At 49.5% G+C, this 22,032-nt stretch overlaps 1 protein-coding gene across 3 annotated transcripts in view; it reads right to left on the reverse strand.

Annotated features, from left to right (window-relative positions):
* Positions 1–22,032, reverse strand: part of gdpd4a (glycerophosphodiester phosphodiesterase domain containing 4a) — a 76,981-nt gene that overhangs the window by 13,649 nt on the left and 41,300 nt on the right. For all 3 annotated transcript variants that reach the window (XM_078402014.1, XM_078402013.1, XM_078402015.1), the window contains 5 exons: positions 18,275–18,420; positions 14,844–14,926; positions 9,168–9,318; positions 4,437–4,658; positions 3,086–3,243 (listed from right to left, as the gene is read on the reverse strand). In XM_078402014.1, coding sequence (XP_078258140.1) covers positions 3,086–3,243; positions 4,437–4,658; positions 9,168–9,318; positions 14,844–14,926; positions 18,275–18,420 — 760 coding nt within the window. The remainder of the gene's footprint in view (positions 1–3,085; positions 3,244–4,436; positions 4,659–9,167; positions 9,319–14,843; positions 14,927–18,274; positions 18,421–22,032) is intronic.

Consider the following 22,032-nt stretch of genomic DNA (forward strand, 5'->3'; position numbering starts at 1 on the left):
ATTCCTTCTCTCCTGAGATGCTGCCTGACCTGCTGAGTTACTCCAGCATTTTGTGAAAAAAATTGTCCCTAGTGTGTGTAGGATCGTGTTAGTGTGCGGGGATCGCTGGTCGGCACGGACTCAGTGGGCCGAAGGGCCTGTTTCCACGCTGAAACACTAAACTAAGCTAGTGTGGAAGCAAGGCTTGTAAGACATTGAGGGAAGTTAGTGCAGAAATAGCAGGGGCTATGACGGAAATATTTCAAACGTCATTAGAAACGGGGATGGTGCCGGAAGATTGGCGCATTGCGCATGTTGTGCCTTTGTTTAAAAAAGGTTCTAAAAGTAAACCTAGCAATTATAGACCTATTAGTTTGACGTCTGTGGTGGGAAAATTAATGGAAAAGATACTTAGGGACAATATATATAATTATATGGATAAACAAGGCCTGATTAGAAACAGTCAACATGGATTTGTGCCTGGAAGGTCATGTTTGACTAATCTTCTTGAATTTTTTGAAGAGGTTAGCAGGGAAATTGATAAGGGCAAGGCTGTGGATGTTGTCTATATGGACTTCAATAAGGCATTTGACAAGGTTCCACATGGAAGGTTGATTAAGAAGGTTAAATCGTTGGGTATTAATAGTGAGGTTGCAAGATGGATTCAACAATGGCTGAATGGGAGATACCAGAGGGTAATGGTTGACAACTGTATGTCAGGTTGGAGGCCAGTGTCTAGTGGAGTACCCCAAGGATCTGTGTTGGGTCCACTGTTGTTTGTCATTTACATTAATGATCTGGATGATGGTATGGCAAATTGGATTAGTAAATATGCAGATGATACTAAGATAGGTGGTGTAGTTAATAATGAAGTAGAGTTTCAAAGTCTACAGAGAGACTTGGGCCTTTTGGAAGGGTGGGCTGAAAGATGGCAGATAGAGTTTAATGCTGATAAGTGTGAGGTGCTGCATTTTGGTAGGACAAATCAAAATAGGACGTACAGGGTAAATGGTAGGGAATTGAGGAATGCAGTGGAACAGAGGGATCTGGGAATAACTGTGCATTGTTCCCTGAAGGTGGAATCTCATGTGGATAGGGTGGTGAAGAAGGCGTTTGGTATGCTTGCCTTTATAAATCAGAGCATCGAATATAGAAGTTGGGATGTAATGTTAAAATTGTACAGGGCATTGGTGAGGTCGAATCTGGAGTATGGTGTGCAGTTCTGGTCGCCAAATTATAGGAAGGATGTCGACAAAATGGAGAGGGTACAGAGGAGATTTACTAGAATGTTGCCTGGGTTTCAGCACTTAAGCTACAGAGAGAGGTTGAACAGGTTGGGTCTTTATTCTTTGGAGCGTAGAAGGTTGAGGGGGGACTTGATAGAGGTTTTTAAAATTTTAAGAGGGACGGACAGAGTTGACGTGGGTAGGCTTTTCCCCTTGAGAGTGGGGAAGATTCCAACAAGGGGACATAACTTTAGAATTGAGGGACAAAAGTTTAGGGGTAACATAAGGGGCAACTTCTTTACTCAGAGGGTGGTGGCTGTATGGAATGGGCTTCCGGTGGAAGTGATGGAGGCAGGCTCAATTTTATTATTTAAGAGTAAGTTGGATAGGTATATGGATGAGAGGGGATTGGAGGGTTATGGTCTGAGAGCAGGTAGATGAGACTAATCAGAGAGAGTGGTCGGCGTGGACTGGTAGGGCCGAACGGGCCTGTTTCCGTGTTGTAGTTGTTATATGGTTATATGGTTATAAGAAGCCACAGCAATATATCAATCCAACTACCCAACGTACACACACATTACAATCCAGCTGCTTTGATTCTGAAACTGGGTTAAGCACTACTTAGATGGGATTTACTGAGCCTTCTAAATAAAAACAAGTCTGTTCTTAATTTTGAAAATTTTAAAAAAGATGCAGTGCCAGAAAATCCTGGGACGATTATCTGTGGAGAGAAAATATCACACTAGGGACAATTTTTTTACATTTGTACCAAGCCACTTAACCTATAAACCTGCACCTCTTTGGAGTATGGAATCTATGTGGAAATTGGGGATGTGAGAAAACAAAATGGTGGTCACAAAGTGCTGGAGTAACACAGCAGGTCAGGCAGCATCTCGGGAGGAAAAAGGATGGGTGGCATTCCCTGGATAACTGGATAACACGCAACAAAAAGCTTTTCACTGTACCTCGGCACACGTGACAATCAATGAAACTGAACTAGTACTCTGTAAAACCCATAATAAACAACAAAAGGTTCAGTAAATATAAAAGACAGAGAGAGAGGAGGGAGGAGAGGGAGGAGAGAGGGAGGGAGGAGAGAGGGAGGGAGGGGAGAGGGAGGGAGGAGGGAGGGAGGAGAGGGAGGGGAGGAGAGAGGGAGGAGGGGGGAGGGAGGAGAGAGGGAGGGAGGGAAGAGGGAGGGAGGGGAGAGGGAGGAGGGGGGAGGGAGAGGGAAGGAAGGGAGGGAGGGGAAAGGGGGAGAGGGGGAGGGAAGGGGAGAGGGAGGGAGAGGGAGGGAGAGAAAGGGAGAGAGGGGAGAGAGAGGGAGATTGAGAGATTGAGAGAGAGAGGGATGTAAATCGAAGGTGGACACAAAATGCTGGAGTAACTTGGCAGGACAGGCAGCATTTTGTAGAGATGAGATGATAGATAGATAGATAGATAGATAGATAGATAGATAGATAGATAGATAGATAGATAGATAGATGGATGGATGGATGGATGGATGGATGGATGGATGGATGGATGGATGGATGGATGGATGGATGGATGGAGATGGGGATGGGGATAGAGATAGAGATAGAGATAGAGATAGAGATAGAGATAGATGGAGAGATAGACGGAGAGATAGACAGATAGACAGATAGAGACAGATAGAGACAGATAGAAATATAACAAACAAATAAATAAACAGAGAATCATGGTACAAAGTCAAACCTAATGCCCCCAAGTCTACGTAGTTCGGAGCCTATTTGGAGGTTGTAGTGTTGAATGGTCTGATGATTGGTGCTCCTGAACCCGGTCGTTAGTTAGCGTGGAGAACAAAGCTTATTCGGTGTACGCGGCGATAATCAACCTCAGCGTAAACGGCTGCGGCCTACCTGATCTCCCGGTCGGAGATCTCGCTGTAGCGGACATTGAGCCTGGTGATCCTGGCCATCTGCAGGTCTCGGACTGGTTTCTTCCCTCCGTGAATGTGGACGAATCCCGGCATCTTCTGCTGGACAATGGGCCTGAGGGAATTGGGAAGCCAAAGGATCTGTACGGGAAGACAGGGAAAGATTGAGTTCGTTTTACTCTCCGCACATTGCCCTCAAGTTTAGTTTAGAGATACAGCGCGGATAACAGGCCCTTCGGCCCGTCGATCGAGTGCACGCCAACTAACGATTCCAGCACACCAACACCATCCTGCACGCACTAGGGACAATTTACAATGATACCAAGCCAATTAACCTGCAAACCTGTACGTCTTTATGGGAGTGTGGGAGGAAACCGGAGAGTCACGGTGGCGCAGCGGTAGAGTTGCTGCCTTACAGCGCTTGCAGCGCCGGAGACCCGGGTTCCATCCTGACCACAGGCGCTGTCTGTACGGAGTTTGTACGTTCTCCCCGTGATCTTCAGTTTCCCCCCCACACTCCAAAGACGTGAAGGGTTTGTAGGTTAATTGGCTTTGTCTAAGTGTAAATTGGCCCTAGTGTGTGTAGGATAGCGTTAGGATGCGCGGGGATCACTAGTCGGTGCGGACTCGGTGGGCTGAAATGGCCTCCCCTTTATTCTTAGACTGTGGCCCCCTGGTTCTGGACTCCCCCAACATTGGGAACATTTTTCCTGCATCTAGCTTGTCCAGTCCTTTTTATAAGGGCCACAGTTTAAGAAGAATAAGGGGTAGGCCATTTAGAACGGAGATGAGGAAAAACTTTTTCAGTCAGAGAGTTGTGAATCTGTGGAATTCTCTGCCTCAGAAGGCAGTGGAGGCCAATTCTCTGGATGCATTCAAGAGAGAGCTAGATAGAGCTCTTAAGGATAGCGGAGTCAGGGGGTATGGGGAGAAGGCAGGAACGGGGTACTGATTGAGAATGATCAGCCATGATCACATTGAATGGTGGTGCTGGCTCGAAGGGCTGAATGGCCTCCTCCTGCACCTATTGTCTATTGTCTAATTTGATAGGTTTCTATAAGATCCCCTCCCATTCTTCTACACTCCAATGAATAGAAGCCCAGTCCTTTTATAATTTGATACGTTTCTATAAGATCCCCTCTCATCCTTCTAAACTCCAGTGAATACAAGCCCAGTCTTTCCAATCTTTCCTCATATGTCCGTCCCGCCATCCCCGGAGATTTAACCTGGTGAACCTGCGCTGCACTGCCTCAGTAGCAAGGACGTCCTTCCTCGAATTGGGAGACCAAAACTGCATCTGATATGTTTCTGTAAGTATGACTCTAGGACTCTACCAGGTTCCGGTTGATGCCCGTGTCCTGGATGGCGGAGATGGTCTGCCTGATGAACGTGTCGCGGTACGGGTGTGACCGCGGCGGGCGGAAGAGGTCGAAGATCACCAGCTTGTTGTGGGCCGCCGCCAGGGTGAGGAGATCGGTGAGCTTACACAGCCCCTGCCTGCCCGCCTTCCACCGGTCTGCTGCGGACAGCGCACGCCTGGTCCCAAACGGGTCGTCCTGTGTCGGAACATAAAAACACCAATACAGTCACAGACATAGTTCACGAGGTCAGAAGTGACAGGAGCAGAATTAGACCATTCGGCCCACATTCAATCACGGCTGATCTATCTCTCCCTCCCAACCCCATTCTCCCCACAACCCCCGACACCCGTACTAATCAGAAATTGAGTCTTATAATGTGGAAACAGGCCCTTCAGCCCAACTGGCCTTCAGCCCAGGGCGGAGCGGTGGCGCAGCGGTAGAGTTGCTGCCTTACAGTGAATGCAGCGCCGGAGACCCAGGTTCGATCCTGACTACGGGTGCCGTCTGTACGGAGTTTGTACGTTCTCCCCGTGACCTGCATGGGTTTTCTCCGAGATCTTCGGTTTCCTCCCACACTCCAAAGACGTACAGGTTTGTAAGTTAATTGGCTGGGCAAATGAAAAAATTGTCCCTAGCAAGTTAGTGTTAATGTGCGGGGATCGCTGGGCGGCACGGACTCGGTGGGCCGAAGGGCCTGTTTCTGCGCTGTATCTCTAAATCTAAATCTAAATCTAAAAATCATGGCTGATCTATCTCTCCCTCCTAACCTCATTCTCCCCACAACCCCCGACACCCGTACTAATAAAAAATGGAGTCTTATAATGTGGAAACAGGCCCTTCAGCCCAACCTGTCCATGCCGGCCAACATGTCCCATCTACACTAGTCCCACCTGCTTCAGTATGGCCCATATCCCTCTAAACCTGTCCTATCCATGTACCTGTCTGTTATCAGGCAACTGAACCATCCTACCACAACCAGAGAGCGGCGCTGAACTACTATCCACCTCATTGGTGACCCTCGGACTATCCTTGATCGGACTTTGCTGGCTTTACCTTGCACTAAATGTTATTCCCTTTTCATGCACCTGTACACTGTCAATGGATCGATTGTAATCACGCGTTGTCTTTCCGCTGACTGGTTAGCACGCAATAAAAGCTTTTCACTGTACCCTCGGTACACGTGATAATAAACTAAACTGAACTTACTAGTGATGCCTTAAATATTGCAATGGTCCCAGCCTCAACTACCTCCTCCAGCAGCTTGTTCCATACACCCACCACCCTTTGAGTGAAAAAGCTTCCTATTAAATCTTTCCCCTTCACCTTAAACCTATGTCCTCTGGTTCTCGATTCTCCTACTCTGGGAAAGAGACTGTGTGCGTCTACCCGATCTATTCCTCTCATGGTTTTATACAATCTCTACAAGATCGCCCCTCATCCTCCTGCGCTCCAAGGAATAGAGTCCCAGCCCGCTCAACCTCTCCCTGTAGCTCAGATCCTCGAATCCTAGCAACCTCCTTGTAAATCTTCTCTGCAACCTTTCCCAACTTGACAACATCTTTCCTATAACATGGTGCCCAGATCTGGGCCCAATACTCCAAATGCAGCCTTTCAGACCCCTGAAGTCTGAAGAAGGGTCTCGACCCGAAACGTCACCCATTCCTTCTCTCCTGAGATGCTGCCTGGCCTTCTGAGTTACTCCAGCATTTTGTCAGACCTGTACTCCTAGATCGCTCTACTCTACAACACTCCCCAGAGCCCAACCATTGACTGTGTACGTCCTACCTATGTTAGACTTCCCAAATTCCGACACCTCACATTGCTCTGTGTTAAATTCCATCAACCATTCCTTCAGCCCACCTGGCCAATCGATCCAGATCCTGCTACAATCGTCACTATCTACAATCCCACCCACTTTCCAAGGCACTGGTCAGAGCAACATTTGGAGTTTCGTGTATTTTAGAAACATATAAAACACTTAGAGAATTGGACAGGGTAGATGCAGGAAAAATGTTCCCCATGTTGGGGGGGAGTCCAGAAACAGGGGGTCACGCAGTTTAAAAATAAGGGGTAGGCCATTTAGGACTGAGATGAGGAAAAAACTTTTTCACCCAAAGAGTTGTGAATCTGTGGAATTCTCTGCCACAGAAGTCAGTGGAGGCCAATTCGCTGGATGATTTCAAGAGAGAGTTAGATTTAGCTCTTCGGGCTGCAAGGTGACTTGGATAGGTTAGGTGAGTGGGCAAATGCATGGCAGACAGTGAAGAAAGCGAATGGTATGTTGGCATTCATAGCGAGGGGATTTGAGTATAGGAGCAGGGAGGTTCTGCTGCAGTTGTACAGGGCATTGGTGAGACCACACCTGGAGTATTGCGTACAGTTTTGGTCTCCTAATCTGAGGAAAGACATTCTTGCCATAGAGGGAGTACAGAGAAGGTTCACCAGATTGATTCCTGGGATGGCAGGACTTTCATATGAAGAAAGACTGGATAGACTCGGCTTGTACTCGCTGGAATTTTGAGATTGAGGGGGGATCTTATAGAAACTTACAAAATTCTTAAGGGGTTGGACAGGCTAGATGCAGAATGATTGTTCCCGATGTTGGGGAAATCCAGAACAAGGGGTCACAGTTTAAGGATAAGGGGGAAGTCTTTTAGGACCGAGATGAGAACGTGTTTTTCACACAGAGAGTGGTGAATCTGTGGAATTCTCTGCCACAGAGGGTAGTTGAGGCCAGTTAATTGGCTATATTTAAGAGGGAGTTAGGTGTGGCCCTTGTGGCTAAAGGGATCAGGGGGTATGGAGAGAAGGCAGGTACAGGATACTGAGTTGGATGATCAGCCATGATCATATTGAATGGCAGTGCAGGCTCGAAGGGCCGAATGGCCTACTCCTGCACCTATTTTCTATGCTTCTATGTTTAGGAAGGAACTGCAGATGCTGGTTTCTATCGTTGGAGCCCCATATACGAGGAGGGGTGTGCTCCAGAGGAGGTTTACGAGAAATTAGTCATTGACTTGCTTACTGTAAAGTAAAAGAAAATAACTGCAGATGCTGGTACAAATCGAAGGTATTTATTCACAAAATGCTGGAGTAACTCAGCAGGTCAGGCAGCATCTCAGGAGAGAAGGAATGGGTGACGTTTCGGGTCGAGACCCTTCTTCAGACTGATGTCAGGGGGGGGCGGGACAAAGGAAGGATATAGGTGGAGACAGGAAGATAGAGGGAGAACTGGGAAGGGGGAGGGGAAGAGAGGGACAGAGGAACTATCTAAAGTTGGAGAAGTCAATGTTCATACCGCTGGGCTGCAAGCTGCCCAGGCGAAATGTGAGGTGCTGTTCCTCCAATTTCCAATGGGCCTCACGATGGCACTGGAGGAGGCCCATGACAGAAAGGTCAGACTGGGAGTGGGAAGGGGAGTTGAAGTGCTCGGCCACCGGGAGATCAGTTTGGTTAACGCGGACCGAGCGCAGGTGTTGAGCGAAGCGATCGCCGAGCCTGCGTTTGGTTTCGCCGATGTAAATAAGTTGACATCTGGAGCAGCGGATGCAATAGATGAGGCAATAGACAGGCCTACTGTAAAGGATCTACAATCTTCAACGCACCCTTTCACAATGTGTAGATATGCAATCACCTACAGTTTAGTTTAGAGATACAGCACGTAAACAGGCTCTTCGGCCCACCGAGTCTGCGCCGACCAGCGATCCCCGCACACTAACACGGTCCTGCGCGCGAGGGACAAATTACCGTTTTTCTACCGAACCTGAAGGTCTTTGGAGTGTGGGAGGAAACCAGAGCACCGGGGTAAAACCCACACAGGTCACGGGGAGAACGTACAAACTCCGTGCAGACAGCACCCGTAGTCAGGATCGAACCTGGGTCTCTGGCGCTGTGAGGCAGCAACTCAGTCTTACATTTACACCAAGCCAATTAAGTGAGGGAGGAAACCGGAACTTCCCAGAGAAAACCCACACAGGTCACGTGAAGAACGTACAAACTCCGTACAGACAGCACCCACGGTCAGGATTGAAAGACTGGAGCGGCTAGGCTTGTATACACTGGAATTTAGAAGGATGAGAGGGGATCTTATCGAAACGTATAAGATTATTAAGGGGTTGGACACGTCAGAGGCAGGAAACATGTTCCCAATGTTGGGGGAGTCCAGAACCAGGGGCCACAGTTTAAGAATAAGGGGTAGGCCATTTAGAACGGAGATGAGGAAAAAACCTTTTCAGTCAGAGAGTTGTGAATCTGTGGAATTCTCTGCCTCAGAAGGCAGTGGAGGCCAGTTCTCTGAATGCATTCAAGAGAGAGCTGGATAGAGCTCTTAAGGATAGCGGAGTCAGGGGGTATGGGAAGAAGGCAGGAACGGGGTATTGATTGAGAATGATCAGCCATGATCACATTGAATGGCGGTGCTGGCTCGAAGGGCCGAATGGCCTACCCCTGCACCTATTGTCCATTGAACCTATTGTCTATTGTCTATTGTTTGTGGCGCTATAGTCTTTCAGCTGACTGGTGAGCACGCAACAAAAAGCTTTTCACTGTACTTCGGCAATAAAACTGAACCCAGACTCTAGCCGAAGATGGAAGTAACTCAGCGGGACAGGCGGCGCCTCTGGAGAGAAGGAACGGGCGACGTTTCGGGTCGAGAACCCTTCCTCAGGCTCTAACCTTTCACCTTTGACCCGGCGACTTGCCTACCTCCAGGAACCATTTCCCAGCATTCAGTTGGGCGAGCTCGTGCCACAGGAAGAAGGCGGCGTTCACCGACTTGTTGCCGGGAAACACCTCCTCCACGTCGGTGGTCCTCTTCAGAGTTGGATCGTGCAAGAGGAAGGGAATGCCGTCCCAACTGTGGAAAGGTAGGAAAGGTCGCACGTCAGGAAGGAGCAAAGAGGTCCTTCTAAAGAACTGCGAAGAGGTTCTTGACTTGGTTACTGTAAAGGATCTACAATCTTCAACGCACCCTTTCACAATGTGTAGATATGCAATCACCTACAGTTCAGTTTAGGAGGTTGCAGGGTGACCTGGGCAGGTTGGGTGAGTGGGCAGATGCGTGGCAGATCCAGTACAATGCAGATAAATGTGAGGTTATCCACTTTGGCGGCAAAAACAAGGAGGTAGATTATTATCTCAATGGTTTCAGGTTAGGTAAAGGGGGAAGTGCAACGAGACCTGGGTGTCCTTGTACACCAGTCACTGAAAGTAAGCGTGCACTCGCTTGCATTCGGCTTGTACTCGCTGGAATTTAGAAGATTGAGGGGGGATCTTGTAGAAACTTACAAAATTCTTAAGGGGTTGGACAGGCTAGATGCAGGAAGATTGTTCTCGATGTTGGGGAAGTCCAGAACAAGGGGTCACAGTTTAAGGATAAGGGGGAAGTCTTTTAGGACCGAGATGAGAAAGTTTTTTTCACACAGAGAGTGGTGAATCTGTGGAATTCTCTGCCACAGAAGGTAGTTGAGGCCAGTTCATTGGCTATATTTAAGAGGGAGTTAGGTGTGGCCCTTGTGGCTAAAGGGATCAGGGGGTATGGAGAGAAGGCAGGTACGGGATACTGAGTTGGATGATCAGCCATGATCATATTGAATGACGGTGCAGGCTCGAAGGGCCGAATGGTCTACTCCTGCACCTATTTTCTATGTTTCTATGTCGCACGTCAGAAAGGAGCAAAGAGGTCCTTCTAAAGAACTGCAAAGAGGTTCTTGACTTGGTTACTGTAAAGGATCTACAATCTTCAACGCACCCTTTCACAGTTTGGTTTAGGAGGTTGCAGGGTCACCTGGACAGGTTGAGTGAGTGGGCAGATGCGTGGCAGATCCAGTACAATGTAGATAAATGTGAGGTTATCCACTTTGGCGTCAGAAACAAGGAGGCAGATTATTATCTCCATGATTTCAGGCTAGGTAAAGGGGGAAGTGCAACGAGACTTGGGTATCCTTGTACACCAGTCACTGAAAGTAAGCGTGCAGGTACAGCAGGCAATGAAGAAAGCTAATGGCACGTTGGCCTTCATAACGAGAGGATTTGATTTTGGAGTAAAGAGGTCCTTCTGCAGTTGTATAGGGCCCTGGTGAGACCACATCTGAGTATTGTGTGCAATTTTGGTCTCCCAATTTCAGGAAGGACATCCTTGCTATTGAGGTAGACAATAGACAATAGGTGTAGGAGTAGGCCCGTCGAGCCAGCACCGCCATTCAATGTGATCATGGCTGATCATTCACAATCAGTACAGGCAGTGCAGCGTAGGTTCACGAGGTTATTCCCCGGGATGGCGGGACTGTCATATGAGGAAATGTAGGAAAGACTGGGCTTGTATTCACTGGAATTTAGAAGGATGAGAGGGGATCTTACAGAAACGTTAAAAAATTATCGAAGAACTGGCCAAGCTAGATGCAGGAAAAATTGTTCCCAATGTTGGGGGAGTCCAGAACCAGGGGCCACAGTCTAAGAATAAAGGGGAGGCCATTTTAAAATTAGATAAGAAACACAAAATTCACCCAGAGAGTTGTGAATTTGTGGAATTCTCTGCCACAGAGGGCAGTGGAGGCCAATTCACTGGATGAATTTAAAAGAGAGTTAGATAGAGCTCTAGGGGCTAGCGGAATCAAGGGGTATGGGGAGAAGGCAGGCACAGGTTACTGATTGTGGATGATCAGCCATGATCACAATGAATGGCAGTGCTGGCTCGAAGGGCCAAATGGCCTCCTCCTGCACCTATTTTCTATGTTTCTATGTTTCTAACAATAGAAACATAGAAAAGTAGGTGGAAGAGGAGGCCATTCAGTCCTTAGAGCCAGCACCGACATTGAATATGATCATGGCTGATCATCCAGTATCAATACCCCGTTCCTGCTTGTTCCCCCATATCCCTTGATTCCGTTAGCCCTAAGAGCTAAATGTAACTCTCTCTTGAAAACATCCAATGAATTGGCCTCCACTGCCTTTTGAGGCAGAGAATTCCACAGATTCACAACTCTCTGGGTGAAAAGGTTTTTCCTCATCTCAGTCCTAAATGGCCTCCCCTTATTCTTAAACTGTGACCCCTGGTTCTGGACTCTCCCAACATGGGGAACATTTTTCCTGCATCTAGCCTCCATCTGCATCTGCATCCATTCCATTGATAATTTTGCATGTTTCTATAAGATCCCCTCTCATCCTTCTAAATTCCAGTGAATACAAGACCAGTCGACCCATTCTTTCATTATATGTCAGTCCCGCCATCCCGGGAATTAACCTGATGAACCTACGCTGCACTCCCTCAATAGCAAGAATATCCTTCCTCAAATTAGGAGACCAAAACTGCACGCAATACTCCAGGTGCAGTCTCACCTGGACCCTGTACAACTACAGTAGGACCTCCTTGTTCCTAAGCTCAAATCCTGTAGCAATGAAGGCCAACATGCCATTTGCTTTCTTCAGAATGAAATGAGAGGAACAGATGTGGAATATGGCGGCACGGTGGCGCAGCGGCAGAGTTGCTGCCTCACAGCGCCAGAGACCCAGGTTCAATCCTAACTACGGGTCTTATCTGTACGGAGTTTGCACGTTCTCCCCGTGAACTGCGTGGGTTTTCTCCGGGATCTCCGGTTTCCTCCCACACTCCAAAGACGTACAGGTTTGTAGGCTGATTGGCTTGGTATAAATGTAATATTGTCCCGAGTGTGTGTAGGATAGTGTTAGTGTGCGGGGCCGAAGGGCCTGTTTCCGCGCTGTATTTCGAAACTAAACTAAAGTAATATCGGGAATAGGGTCTCCTGCCCACAGTAGGGGAATCAAGAACTAGAGGACATAGGTTTAAGTGAATGGAGTGGATGTTTGGAGGATGGATCCACTAGTGGAAGGGTCTAGAACCAGAGGTTACAGACTCAGACTTATAGGACGTTCCTTTAGGAAGATAAGGAGGAATTTCTTTAGTCAGAATGTGGTGAATCTGTGGAATTCAAGTAAATGGGGAGGCCAAGTAAATGGATATTTCTAAGGCAGAGATCGATAGATTCTTGATTAGTTACGGGTGTCAGGGATTATGGGGAGAAGGCAGGAGAATGGGGTTAGGAGGGAGAGATAGATCAGCCATGATCGAATGGCGGAGTAGACATGATGGGCCAAATGGCCTAATTATGCTCCTATCACTTAAGGCCTCATGAAGTCGAGTGGGGGAAAGATTTAATGGGAATCTGAGGGGTAACCTTTATACACAAAGTGTGGTGGGTGTATGGAACGAGCTGCCAGCGGAGATAGTTCGGGGTACTGATTGGGAATGATCAGCCATGATCACATTGAATGGCGGTGCTGGCTCGAAGGGCCGAATGGCCTCCTCCTGCACCTATTGTCTATTGTCTATTATAGTTGAGGGATGTACTATCTCAATGTTTAAAAACATTTGGACAGGTACATGGATAGGACAGGTTTGGAGGGACATGGGCCAAACGCAGGCAGGGGGGGGTAGTGTAGATGGGGCATGTTGGTCGGTATGGGCAAGTTGGGCCGAAGGGCCTGTTTCCACGCTGTGTAACTCTATGCCTAGTACTCACTACAACCACCTGACCTCCCTGCTTTCCCACTGTCACTTCCTCGTTACCTGACCTTAAACGTTAGACTTTAGCGTGGAAGCAGGCCCTTCGGCCCACCCGGTCCGTGCCGACCAACGATCACCCCGTACACTATCACCATCCTACACACACTAGGGACCAACGTACACTTTTACCGAAGCCCAATCAACCTACAAACCTGTGCGTCTTTGGAGTGCGGGAGGAAACCAGAGCACCCGGAGTAAACCCACACAGGTCATGGGGGGGAGAACGTACAAACTCCGGACAGACAGCGCCCGAGGTCGGGATCGAACCCGGTTCACGAGATTGATCCCTGGGATGGTGGGACTGTCATATGAGGAAAGATTGAAAAGACTAGGCTTGTACTCACTGGAGTTTAGAAGGATGAGAGGGGATCTTATAGAGACATATAAAATTATAAAAGGACTGGACAAGCTAGATGCAGGAAAAATGTTCCCAATGTTGGGGGGAGTCCAGAACCAGGGGCCACACAGTCTTAGAATACAAGGGAGGCCATTTAAAACTGAGGTGAGAAGGAACTTTTTCACCCAGAGAGTTGTGAATTTGTGGAATTCTCTGCCGCAGAGGGCAGTGGAGGCCAAATCACTGGATGGATTTAAGAGAGAGTTAGTTAGAGCTCTGGGGGCTAGTGGAATCAAGGGATATGGGGAGAAGGCAGGCACGGGTTACTGATTGTGGACGATCAGCCGCGATCACAATGAATGGCAGTGCTGACTCGAAGGGCCGAATGGCCTCCTCCTGCACCAATTTTCTATGTTTCTATGTTTCTATGTTTCTGGCGCTGTGAGGCAGCAACACTACCGCTGCGCCCACATTTCATACGTTTCCTCAATTCAGGCTCTGTCACGATCGGAAACACGTTTTTTACTATGAGCCATGAGACAGCGCTGCCCTCACAGCTGCGGCTTGCCTGCAGTCCGTTTGTCTTTTGTGTTTTTTGTTGTTTTTGTCTGAATTGTAGTTTTAATATGGTGTAGTGTTTGTATGTTATGTGGGGGGGGGAGGGGGGGTGGGCGGGAACGGGAACTGTAAAATTCTCTCTCCCGATCGGAGTCCCGACCTTTGTTTCTGTGTCGTGTTTCCGTTCCCGCTGCGGCCTACCACCGGCCATGCACCTGGAGCTGGTGGCCATGCACCTGGGACCACCTGGGGCTCTGGTTCGCAGAGCCCGCGGCCCGGACTCACCACCTGCGGCGCTGGCCGCCTTCGGATGCTGCGGGAGCGGCTGCGACTCGTCTCCGGAGGCTCCGGCGCGGGCCACGTGGACGTCGGAAGCCCGCAGGCCCCTGGGTGGGGGCCGACATCGGGAGCTCCGGCAGCGGCAGCGTCTTCGCCCGCCCCGAATCGCGGGGCTTGGGTCGGCCCGCCGCGGACCTTTCACCGTCCGGCGCGGCTTGAAATAGGCCGCGGGATTTTCTCCGCCCGGCGGGGGCTTCAATGTCGGGAGCCCCGACCGCCCCGACGTGGCAACTTCAAACAGCCTGACCGCGGGAGAAGACGGCAGGGAAAGAGAAAAATACATTCTGGCCTTCCATCACAGTGAGGAGGTGACTGGAGGAGACTCACTGTGATGGATGTTTCTTTTTGTTTGGTGTTAGTTTATGATTGTATGTGTTATTGCATTTTTATTGATTATTCTTATTGGTCTTATTGTTGATCTGCGGGTAATGTTTCATTTCACTACACATTTAGGTGTCTGTGACAAATAAACGACTATTGACTATCAGATAAAAAACTATTCAGGCGCTCTGGGAATGTCGTACAAATGTTGCTGAGGAAAGCGTTCCTGATCCATCGCCCTCACCTGATGGTGACGTCCGTCTCCAAACCATCCCCACCGTGTTCAATGGTTTTTTCAAACGACATCAGCGTGTTTTCGGGGGCTAGCTGTTCAAGGGCGAAAATAGCAGATCATTATCACAGCACGTCAACCCTCTCCTCAGACATGGGCCTCAGACTTGGCCCTCAGACATGGCCCCCAGACATGGCCCTCAGACATGGCCCTCAGACATGGCCCTCAGACAGGGCCCCCAGACATGGCCCCCAGACATGGCCCTCAGACATGGCCCCCAGACATGGCCCTCAGACACGGGCCCCCAGACACGGGCCCTCAGACACGGGCCCTCAGACACGGCCCTCAGACACGGGCCTCAGACATGGCCCTCAGACACGGGCCTCAGACAAGGCCCTCAGACATGGCCCTCAGACATGGCCCTCAGACATGGCCCCCAGACATGGCCCTCAGACATGGCCCTCAGACATGGCCCCCAGACATGGCCCTCAGACATAGCCCTCAGACATGGCCCTCAGACATGGCCCTCAGACATGGCCCCCAGACATGGCCCCAAGACATGGCCCTCAGACATGGCCCCCAGACATGGCCCTCAGACATGGCCCTCAGACACGAGCCTCAGACACGGCCCTCAGACATGGAACCCAGACATGGCCTTCAGACATGGCCCTCAGACATGGGCCTCAGACATGGCCCCCAGACATGGCCCCCAGACATGGCCCCCAGACACGGCCCTCAGACACGACCCTCAGACACGGGTCCTCAGACATGGCCCTCAGACACGGGTCCTCAGACACGGGTCCTCAGACATGGCCCTCAGACATGGCCCTCAGACATGGCCCTCAGACATGGCCCTCAGACATGGCCCTCAGACATGGCCCCCAGACATGGCCCTCAGACATGGCCCTCAGACATGGCCCTCAGACATGGCCCCCAGACATGGCCCTCAGACATGGCCCCCAGACATGGCCCCCAGACATGGCCTTCAGACATGGCCCTCAGACATGGCCCTCAGACATGGCCCTCAGACATGGCCCCCAGACATGGGGCCTCAGACACGGGCCCTCAGACACGGCCCTCAGACACGGGACCCAGACATGGGCCTCAGACACGGGCCTCCAGACATGGCCCTCAGACATGGCCCTCAGACACGGGCCTCCAGACATGGCCCTCAGACAAGGGCCCTCAGACATGGCTCTCAGACATGGACCTCAGACAGCCCTCAGACATGGCCCTCAGACATGGCCCTCAGACATGGCCCTCAGACATGGCCCTCAGACATGGCCCTCAGACATGACCCTCAGACATGGCCCTCAGACATGGCCCCCAGACATGGCCCTCAGACATGGCCCTCAGACATGGCCCTCAGACACGGCCCTCAGACATGGGACCCAGACATGGGCCTCAGACACGGGCCCTCAGACATGGGCCGCAGACATGGGCCTCCAGACATGGCCCTCAGACACGGGCCCTCAGACACGGGCCTCCAGACATGGCCCTCAGACACGGGCCTCCAGACACGGCCCTCAGACACGACCCTCAGACATGGCCCTCAGACATGGCCCCAAGACATGGCCTCCAGACATGGCCCTCAAACATGGCCCTCAGACATGGCCCTCAGACATGGCCCTCGGACATGGCCTATCCATTCCCCTGGGTTACACACCTATTTACAAAGATCGGTACGTCAGCAAGAAAGGTTCATAAGTTCATCAGTGATAGGAGCAGAATGAGGCCGTTCGGCCCATCAAGTCCACTCCTCCATTCAATCACGGCTGATCTATCTCTCCCTCCTTAACCCCATTCTCCTGCCTTCTCCCCATAACCCTGTTATTCCAGTTCCTTCATCAGGCAACTGAACCATCCCATCACCAACCAGAGAGCGGCCCTGCCTCAGTCTGAAGAAGGACCTGAAAGGTCACCCATTCCTTCTCTCCAGAGAAGTGTCTCTCTCCTGTCCCGTTGAGTTACTCCAGCGTTTTGGGTCTACCTGCTATCTGTCTCATTGGAGACCCTCGGACTATCTTTGATCGGACTTTACAAGACTTTATCTTGCATTAAACGTTATTCTTGTTATTCCCTTTATCATCATATCATATCATCATATATATACAGCCGGAAACAGGCCTTTTCGGCCCTCCAAGTCCGTGCCGCCCAGCGATCCCCGTACATTAACACTATCCTACACCCACTAGGGACAATTTTTACATTTACCCAGCCAATTAACCTACATACCTGTACGTCTTTGGAGTGTGGGAGGAAACCGAAGATCTCGGAGAAAACCCACGCAGGTCACGGGGAGAACGTACAAACTCCTTACAGTGCAGCACCCGTAGTCAGGATCGAACCTGAGTCTCCGGCGCTGCATTCGCTGTAAAGCAGCAACTCTACCGCTGCGCTACCGTGCGTTATCATGCGGACGGCTCGATTGTAATCACGTTGTCTTTCCACTGACTGGTTCGCACGTAACAAAAGCTTTTCACTGTACCTCAGTACACGTGACAATAAACTGAACTGAACCCAACCTATCATGTAAATCAGCATCGGCAGTCCATAGTTTCTACATTCTGAACAACTAATCTCCTTTGGCTGTAGGTGATCCATACGCCTCCATTCATCAGGTATCTGTACACACAATAAGCTGGAGTAACTCAGTGGGTCAGGCAGCATCTCTGGACAGCAGGAATGGGTGACGTTTCAGGTCGAGACCCTTCTCCAGACTGGTTGGGGATAACGAGAGATAGAGACAATGTACACCAATCAGCCAAAACATTATGACCACTGACAGGCAAAGTGAATAACTTTGATTATCTTGTTACAATGGCACCTGTCAAGGGGTGGTATATATTAGGCAGCAAGTGAACAGTCAGTTCTTGAAGTTGATGTAGTGGATGCAGGAGAAATGGGCAGGAGTAAAGACCTGAGCGACTTTGACAAGGGCCAAATTATTATGGCCAGACGACTGGGTCAGAGCATCTCTGAAACGGCAAGGCTTGTGGGGTGCTCCCGGTCAGCAGTGGTGAGTACTGACCGACAGTGGTCCGAGGAGGGACAAACCACAAACCGGCGACAGGCAGGGTGTTGGGCGCCCAAGGCTCATCGATGCGCGAGGGCAACGAAGGCTATCCCGTCTGGTCCGAACCGACAGAAGGTCGGCTGTGGCACAAGTCACAGAAAATGTTAATGGTGGTCACGGGAGGAATGTGTCACAATACACAGTGCATCGCACCCTGCTGCGTATGGGGCTGCACACGGAGGACCAACAGCACATTAGGGCAGGCGGTCGTAATGTTTTGGCTGATCGGTGTATCTGTACACTGCGGACGGCTCGATTGTAATCGTGTATTGTCTTTCCCGCTGGCTGGATAGCACGACACAAAGGCTTTTCACCGTACCTCTCGGTACACGTGACAATGAAGGAAACTGGACCACGATGTACGTACCATCGGAGCGCCTCTGTGTCCAATGATCTCTGGCTTCGGCCCCAAGGTCCCTTTCTCTTTGATGCAAGAGGAATACATACCCAGTGGAACCAAGTAAAGGAACAGTAGAGCAGCAAAGTACAGGCCCAGGGTGAACACTCTGGCAACTGAAACACAAAATAAATACAGTTAATTTTAGTTTAGTTTAGAGATACAGCGCGGAAACAGGCCCTTCAGCCCACCGGGTCCGCGCCGCCCAGCAATCCCTGCACATTAACACGATCCTACACACACTAGGGATATTTGTTTTACACATATGCCAAGCCAATTAACCTACATACCTGTAGAAACATGGAAACATAAAAAATAGGTGTAGGTGGAGGCCATTCGGCCCCTTCGAGCCAGCACCGCCATTCATTGTGATCATGGCTGATCACCCACAATCAGTAGCCCGTGCCTGCCTTCTCCCCATATCCCTTGATTCCGCTAGCCCCCGAGAGCTCTATCTAACTCTCTCTTAAATTCATCCAGTGAAATGGCCTCCACTGCCCTCTGTGGCAGAGAATTCCACAAATTCACAACTCTCTGGGTGAAAAAGCTTTTAAATGGCCTCCCCTTGTATTCTTAGACTGTGTGGCCCCTGGTTCTGGACTCCCCCAACAACATGCACGTTTGGGAGAAAACCCACGCAGGTCACGGGGAGAACGTACAAACTCCGTACAGACAGCACCCGTAGTCGGGATCGAACCCGGGTCTCCGGCGCTGTAAGTCAGCAACTTTACCGCTGCGCCACTATGTCGGTAGAGATGCTGATTTCGCCAGCACTCTAATAGAGTCACAGAAACAGGCCCTTCAGCCCAACTCATCCATGCTGTCCAAGATGCATCATCTAAGCTGCACGGTGGCGCAGCGGTAGAGTTGCTGACTCACAGCGCCAGAGACCCAGGTTCAATCCTAACTACGGGTCTTATCTGTACGGAGTTTGCACGTTCTCCTCGTAGCCTGCGTGGGTTTTCTCCGGGTGCTCCGGTTTCCTCCCACACTCCATAGACGGTCAGGTTTGTAGGTTAATTGGCTTCGGTTTAAAAAAAGAATGGTAAATTGTCCCTAGTGTGTACGATCGTGCTAGTGTGTGGGGATCGCTAGTCGGCGTGGACTTGGTGGGCCGAAGGGCCTGTTTCCGCGCTGTATCTCAAAACTAAACTAAACTCTGAGCTAGTCCCACCTGCCCAGGCTTGGCCCATTATCTCTCGAAGCCTTTCCTATGCATGTTCCTGTCCAAATGCCTTTTAAATGTTGTTATTGTGCATGCCACAACTATTCCTTCTGGCATAAAGATGGACACAAAGTGCTGGAGTAACTCAGCGGGTCAGGCAGCATCTCTGAAGATACATGAAACATGGAATTAAAGTGATGAGTGGAAAGAATTGTGGACGCGCAAAGATTGGGGAAAGGGAAGGGGAGGGGAGTCAGTCCACCCCACGACAGAAGGGGGAAGAGTTATACAGTTACATACATACATACATACATACATACATACATACATACATACATACATACATACATACATACATACATACATACATACATACATACATACATACATACATACATACATACAAACATACATAATGTAAGAAAATAACTGCAGATGCTGGTACAAATCAAAGGTATTTATTCACAAAATACTGGAGTAACTCAGCAGGTCAGGCAGCATCTCAGGAGAGAAGGAATGGGTGACGTTTTGGGTCGAGACGTCACCCATTCCTTCTCTCCTGAGATGCTGCCTGACCTGCTGAGTTACTCCAGCATTTTGTGAATAAATACATACATACATACATACATACATACATACATACATACATACATACATACATACATACATACATACATACATACATACATACATACATAGACACAAAATGCTGGAGTAACTCAGCGGGACAGGCAGCATCTCTGGAGAGAAGGAATGGGTGACGTTTCTTCAGATCTTGACCCAAAACAGATGCTGCCTGACCCGCTGAGTTACTCCAGCGTTCTGTGTCTGTCTACTGCAAATCTGTGGAATTCTCTGCCTCAGAAGGCAGTGGAGGCCAATTCTCTGAATGCATTCAAGAGAGAGCTAGATAGAGCTCTTAAGGATAGCGGAGTCAGGGGGTTATGGGGAGAAGGCAGGAACGGGGTACTGATTGAGAATGATCAGCAATGATCACATTGAATGGTGGTGCTGGCTCGAAGGGCTGAATGGCCTCCTCCTGCACCTATTGTAGGAGGAGTATGTAGATTAATTGACTGGGTAAATGTTTTTTTTTTTTAATTGTCCCTAGTGTGTGTAGGATAGTGTTAATAGTGTTAGTGTGCGGGGATCGCTGGGCGGCGTGGACTTGGTGGGCCGAAAAGGCCTGTTTCCGCGCTGTATCTGAAATATGAAAATATGAAAATATTGTCTATTGTCTAAAACTAAAGTCTGCTCATAAAAAGTTTCCAACCGTTAAGGGGGGGAGGGGGGGGAGGGGGGGAGGGGGCAGAGTTGACAATAAACTAAACTAACTAATTCCCTTTGGCGTGCAAGGCTTTATTTGCTAATTGGGCTGCCACAACAGAAAGTATTTACTAGTAGCTGCCAATGTGGACAAAGCAGTTTTTGTTCCATCAATTGCAACGCACTAAACACAGATACTGTTTCAGCATCTACTGTATCACAAACAAAGAATTCATTTATACTTCGTCAACAGAAAGATAAAAAGCTGGAAACAGATTTACGTGCAGTCCTTTCATCTTCCTGTGGTTCCCCCCCCCCCCCCCCCCCCCCCCACTCCCTCCACCCCCCGCTTTGTCTATTAACAAATAGAAACATAGAAACATAGAAAATAGGTGCAGGAGTAGGCCATTCGGCCCTTCGAGCCTGCACCGCCATTCAATATGATCATGGCTGATCATTCAGCTCAGTAGCCTGTACCTGCCTTCTCTCCATACCCCCGATCTCTTTAGCCACAAGGGCCACATCTAACTCCCTCTTAAATATAGCCAATGAACTGGCCTCAACTACCTTCTGTGGCAGAGAATTCCACAGACTCACCACTCTCTGTGTGTGGAAATGTTTTCTCATCTCGGTCCTAAAAGACTTCCCCCTTATCCTTAAGCTGTGACCCCTGGTTCTGGACTCCCCCAACATCGGGAACAATCTTCCCGCATCTAGCCTCTCCAACCCCTTAAGAATTTTATATGTTTCTATAAGATCCCCCCTCAGTCTTCTAAATTCCAGCGAGTACAAGCCCAGTCTATCTAGTCTGTCCTCATATGTAAGTCCCGCCATCCCAGGGATCAATCTGGTGAACCTTCTCTGTACTCCCTCTAAGGCAAGAACGTCTTTCCTCAGGTTAGGAGACCAAAACTGCACACAGTACTCCAGGTGCGGTCTCACCAAGGCCCTGTACAACTGCAGCAGAACCTCCCTGCTCCTAAACTCAAATCCTCTTGCTATGAATGCCAACATACCATTCGCTTTCTTCACTGCCTGCTGCACCTGCATGCTTGCTTTCAATGACTGGTGCATCTAACTCCCTCTTAAATATAGCCAATGAACTGGCCTCAACTACCTTCTGTGGCAGAGAATTCCACAGACTCACCACTCTCTGTGTGAAAAAACCGTACGAGACAAATCAATTTAGCCCAAGGTACAGGATGTCCCAGCTAATTGGCAACCCTAATCACAGGTCGACTCTGTGCATTCATCCTGCACACTACTACTTGGTATTTGCCACCGTCTGCGGTATTTT

The sequence above is a fragment of the Rhinoraja longicauda genome, chromosome 7, assembly GCF_053455715.1.
Source record: "Rhinoraja longicauda isolate Sanriku21f chromosome 7, sRhiLon1.1, whole genome shotgun sequence".
Lineage (NCBI taxonomy): Eukaryota > Metazoa > Chordata > Chondrichthyes > Rajiformes > Arhynchobatidae > Rhinoraja > Rhinoraja longicauda.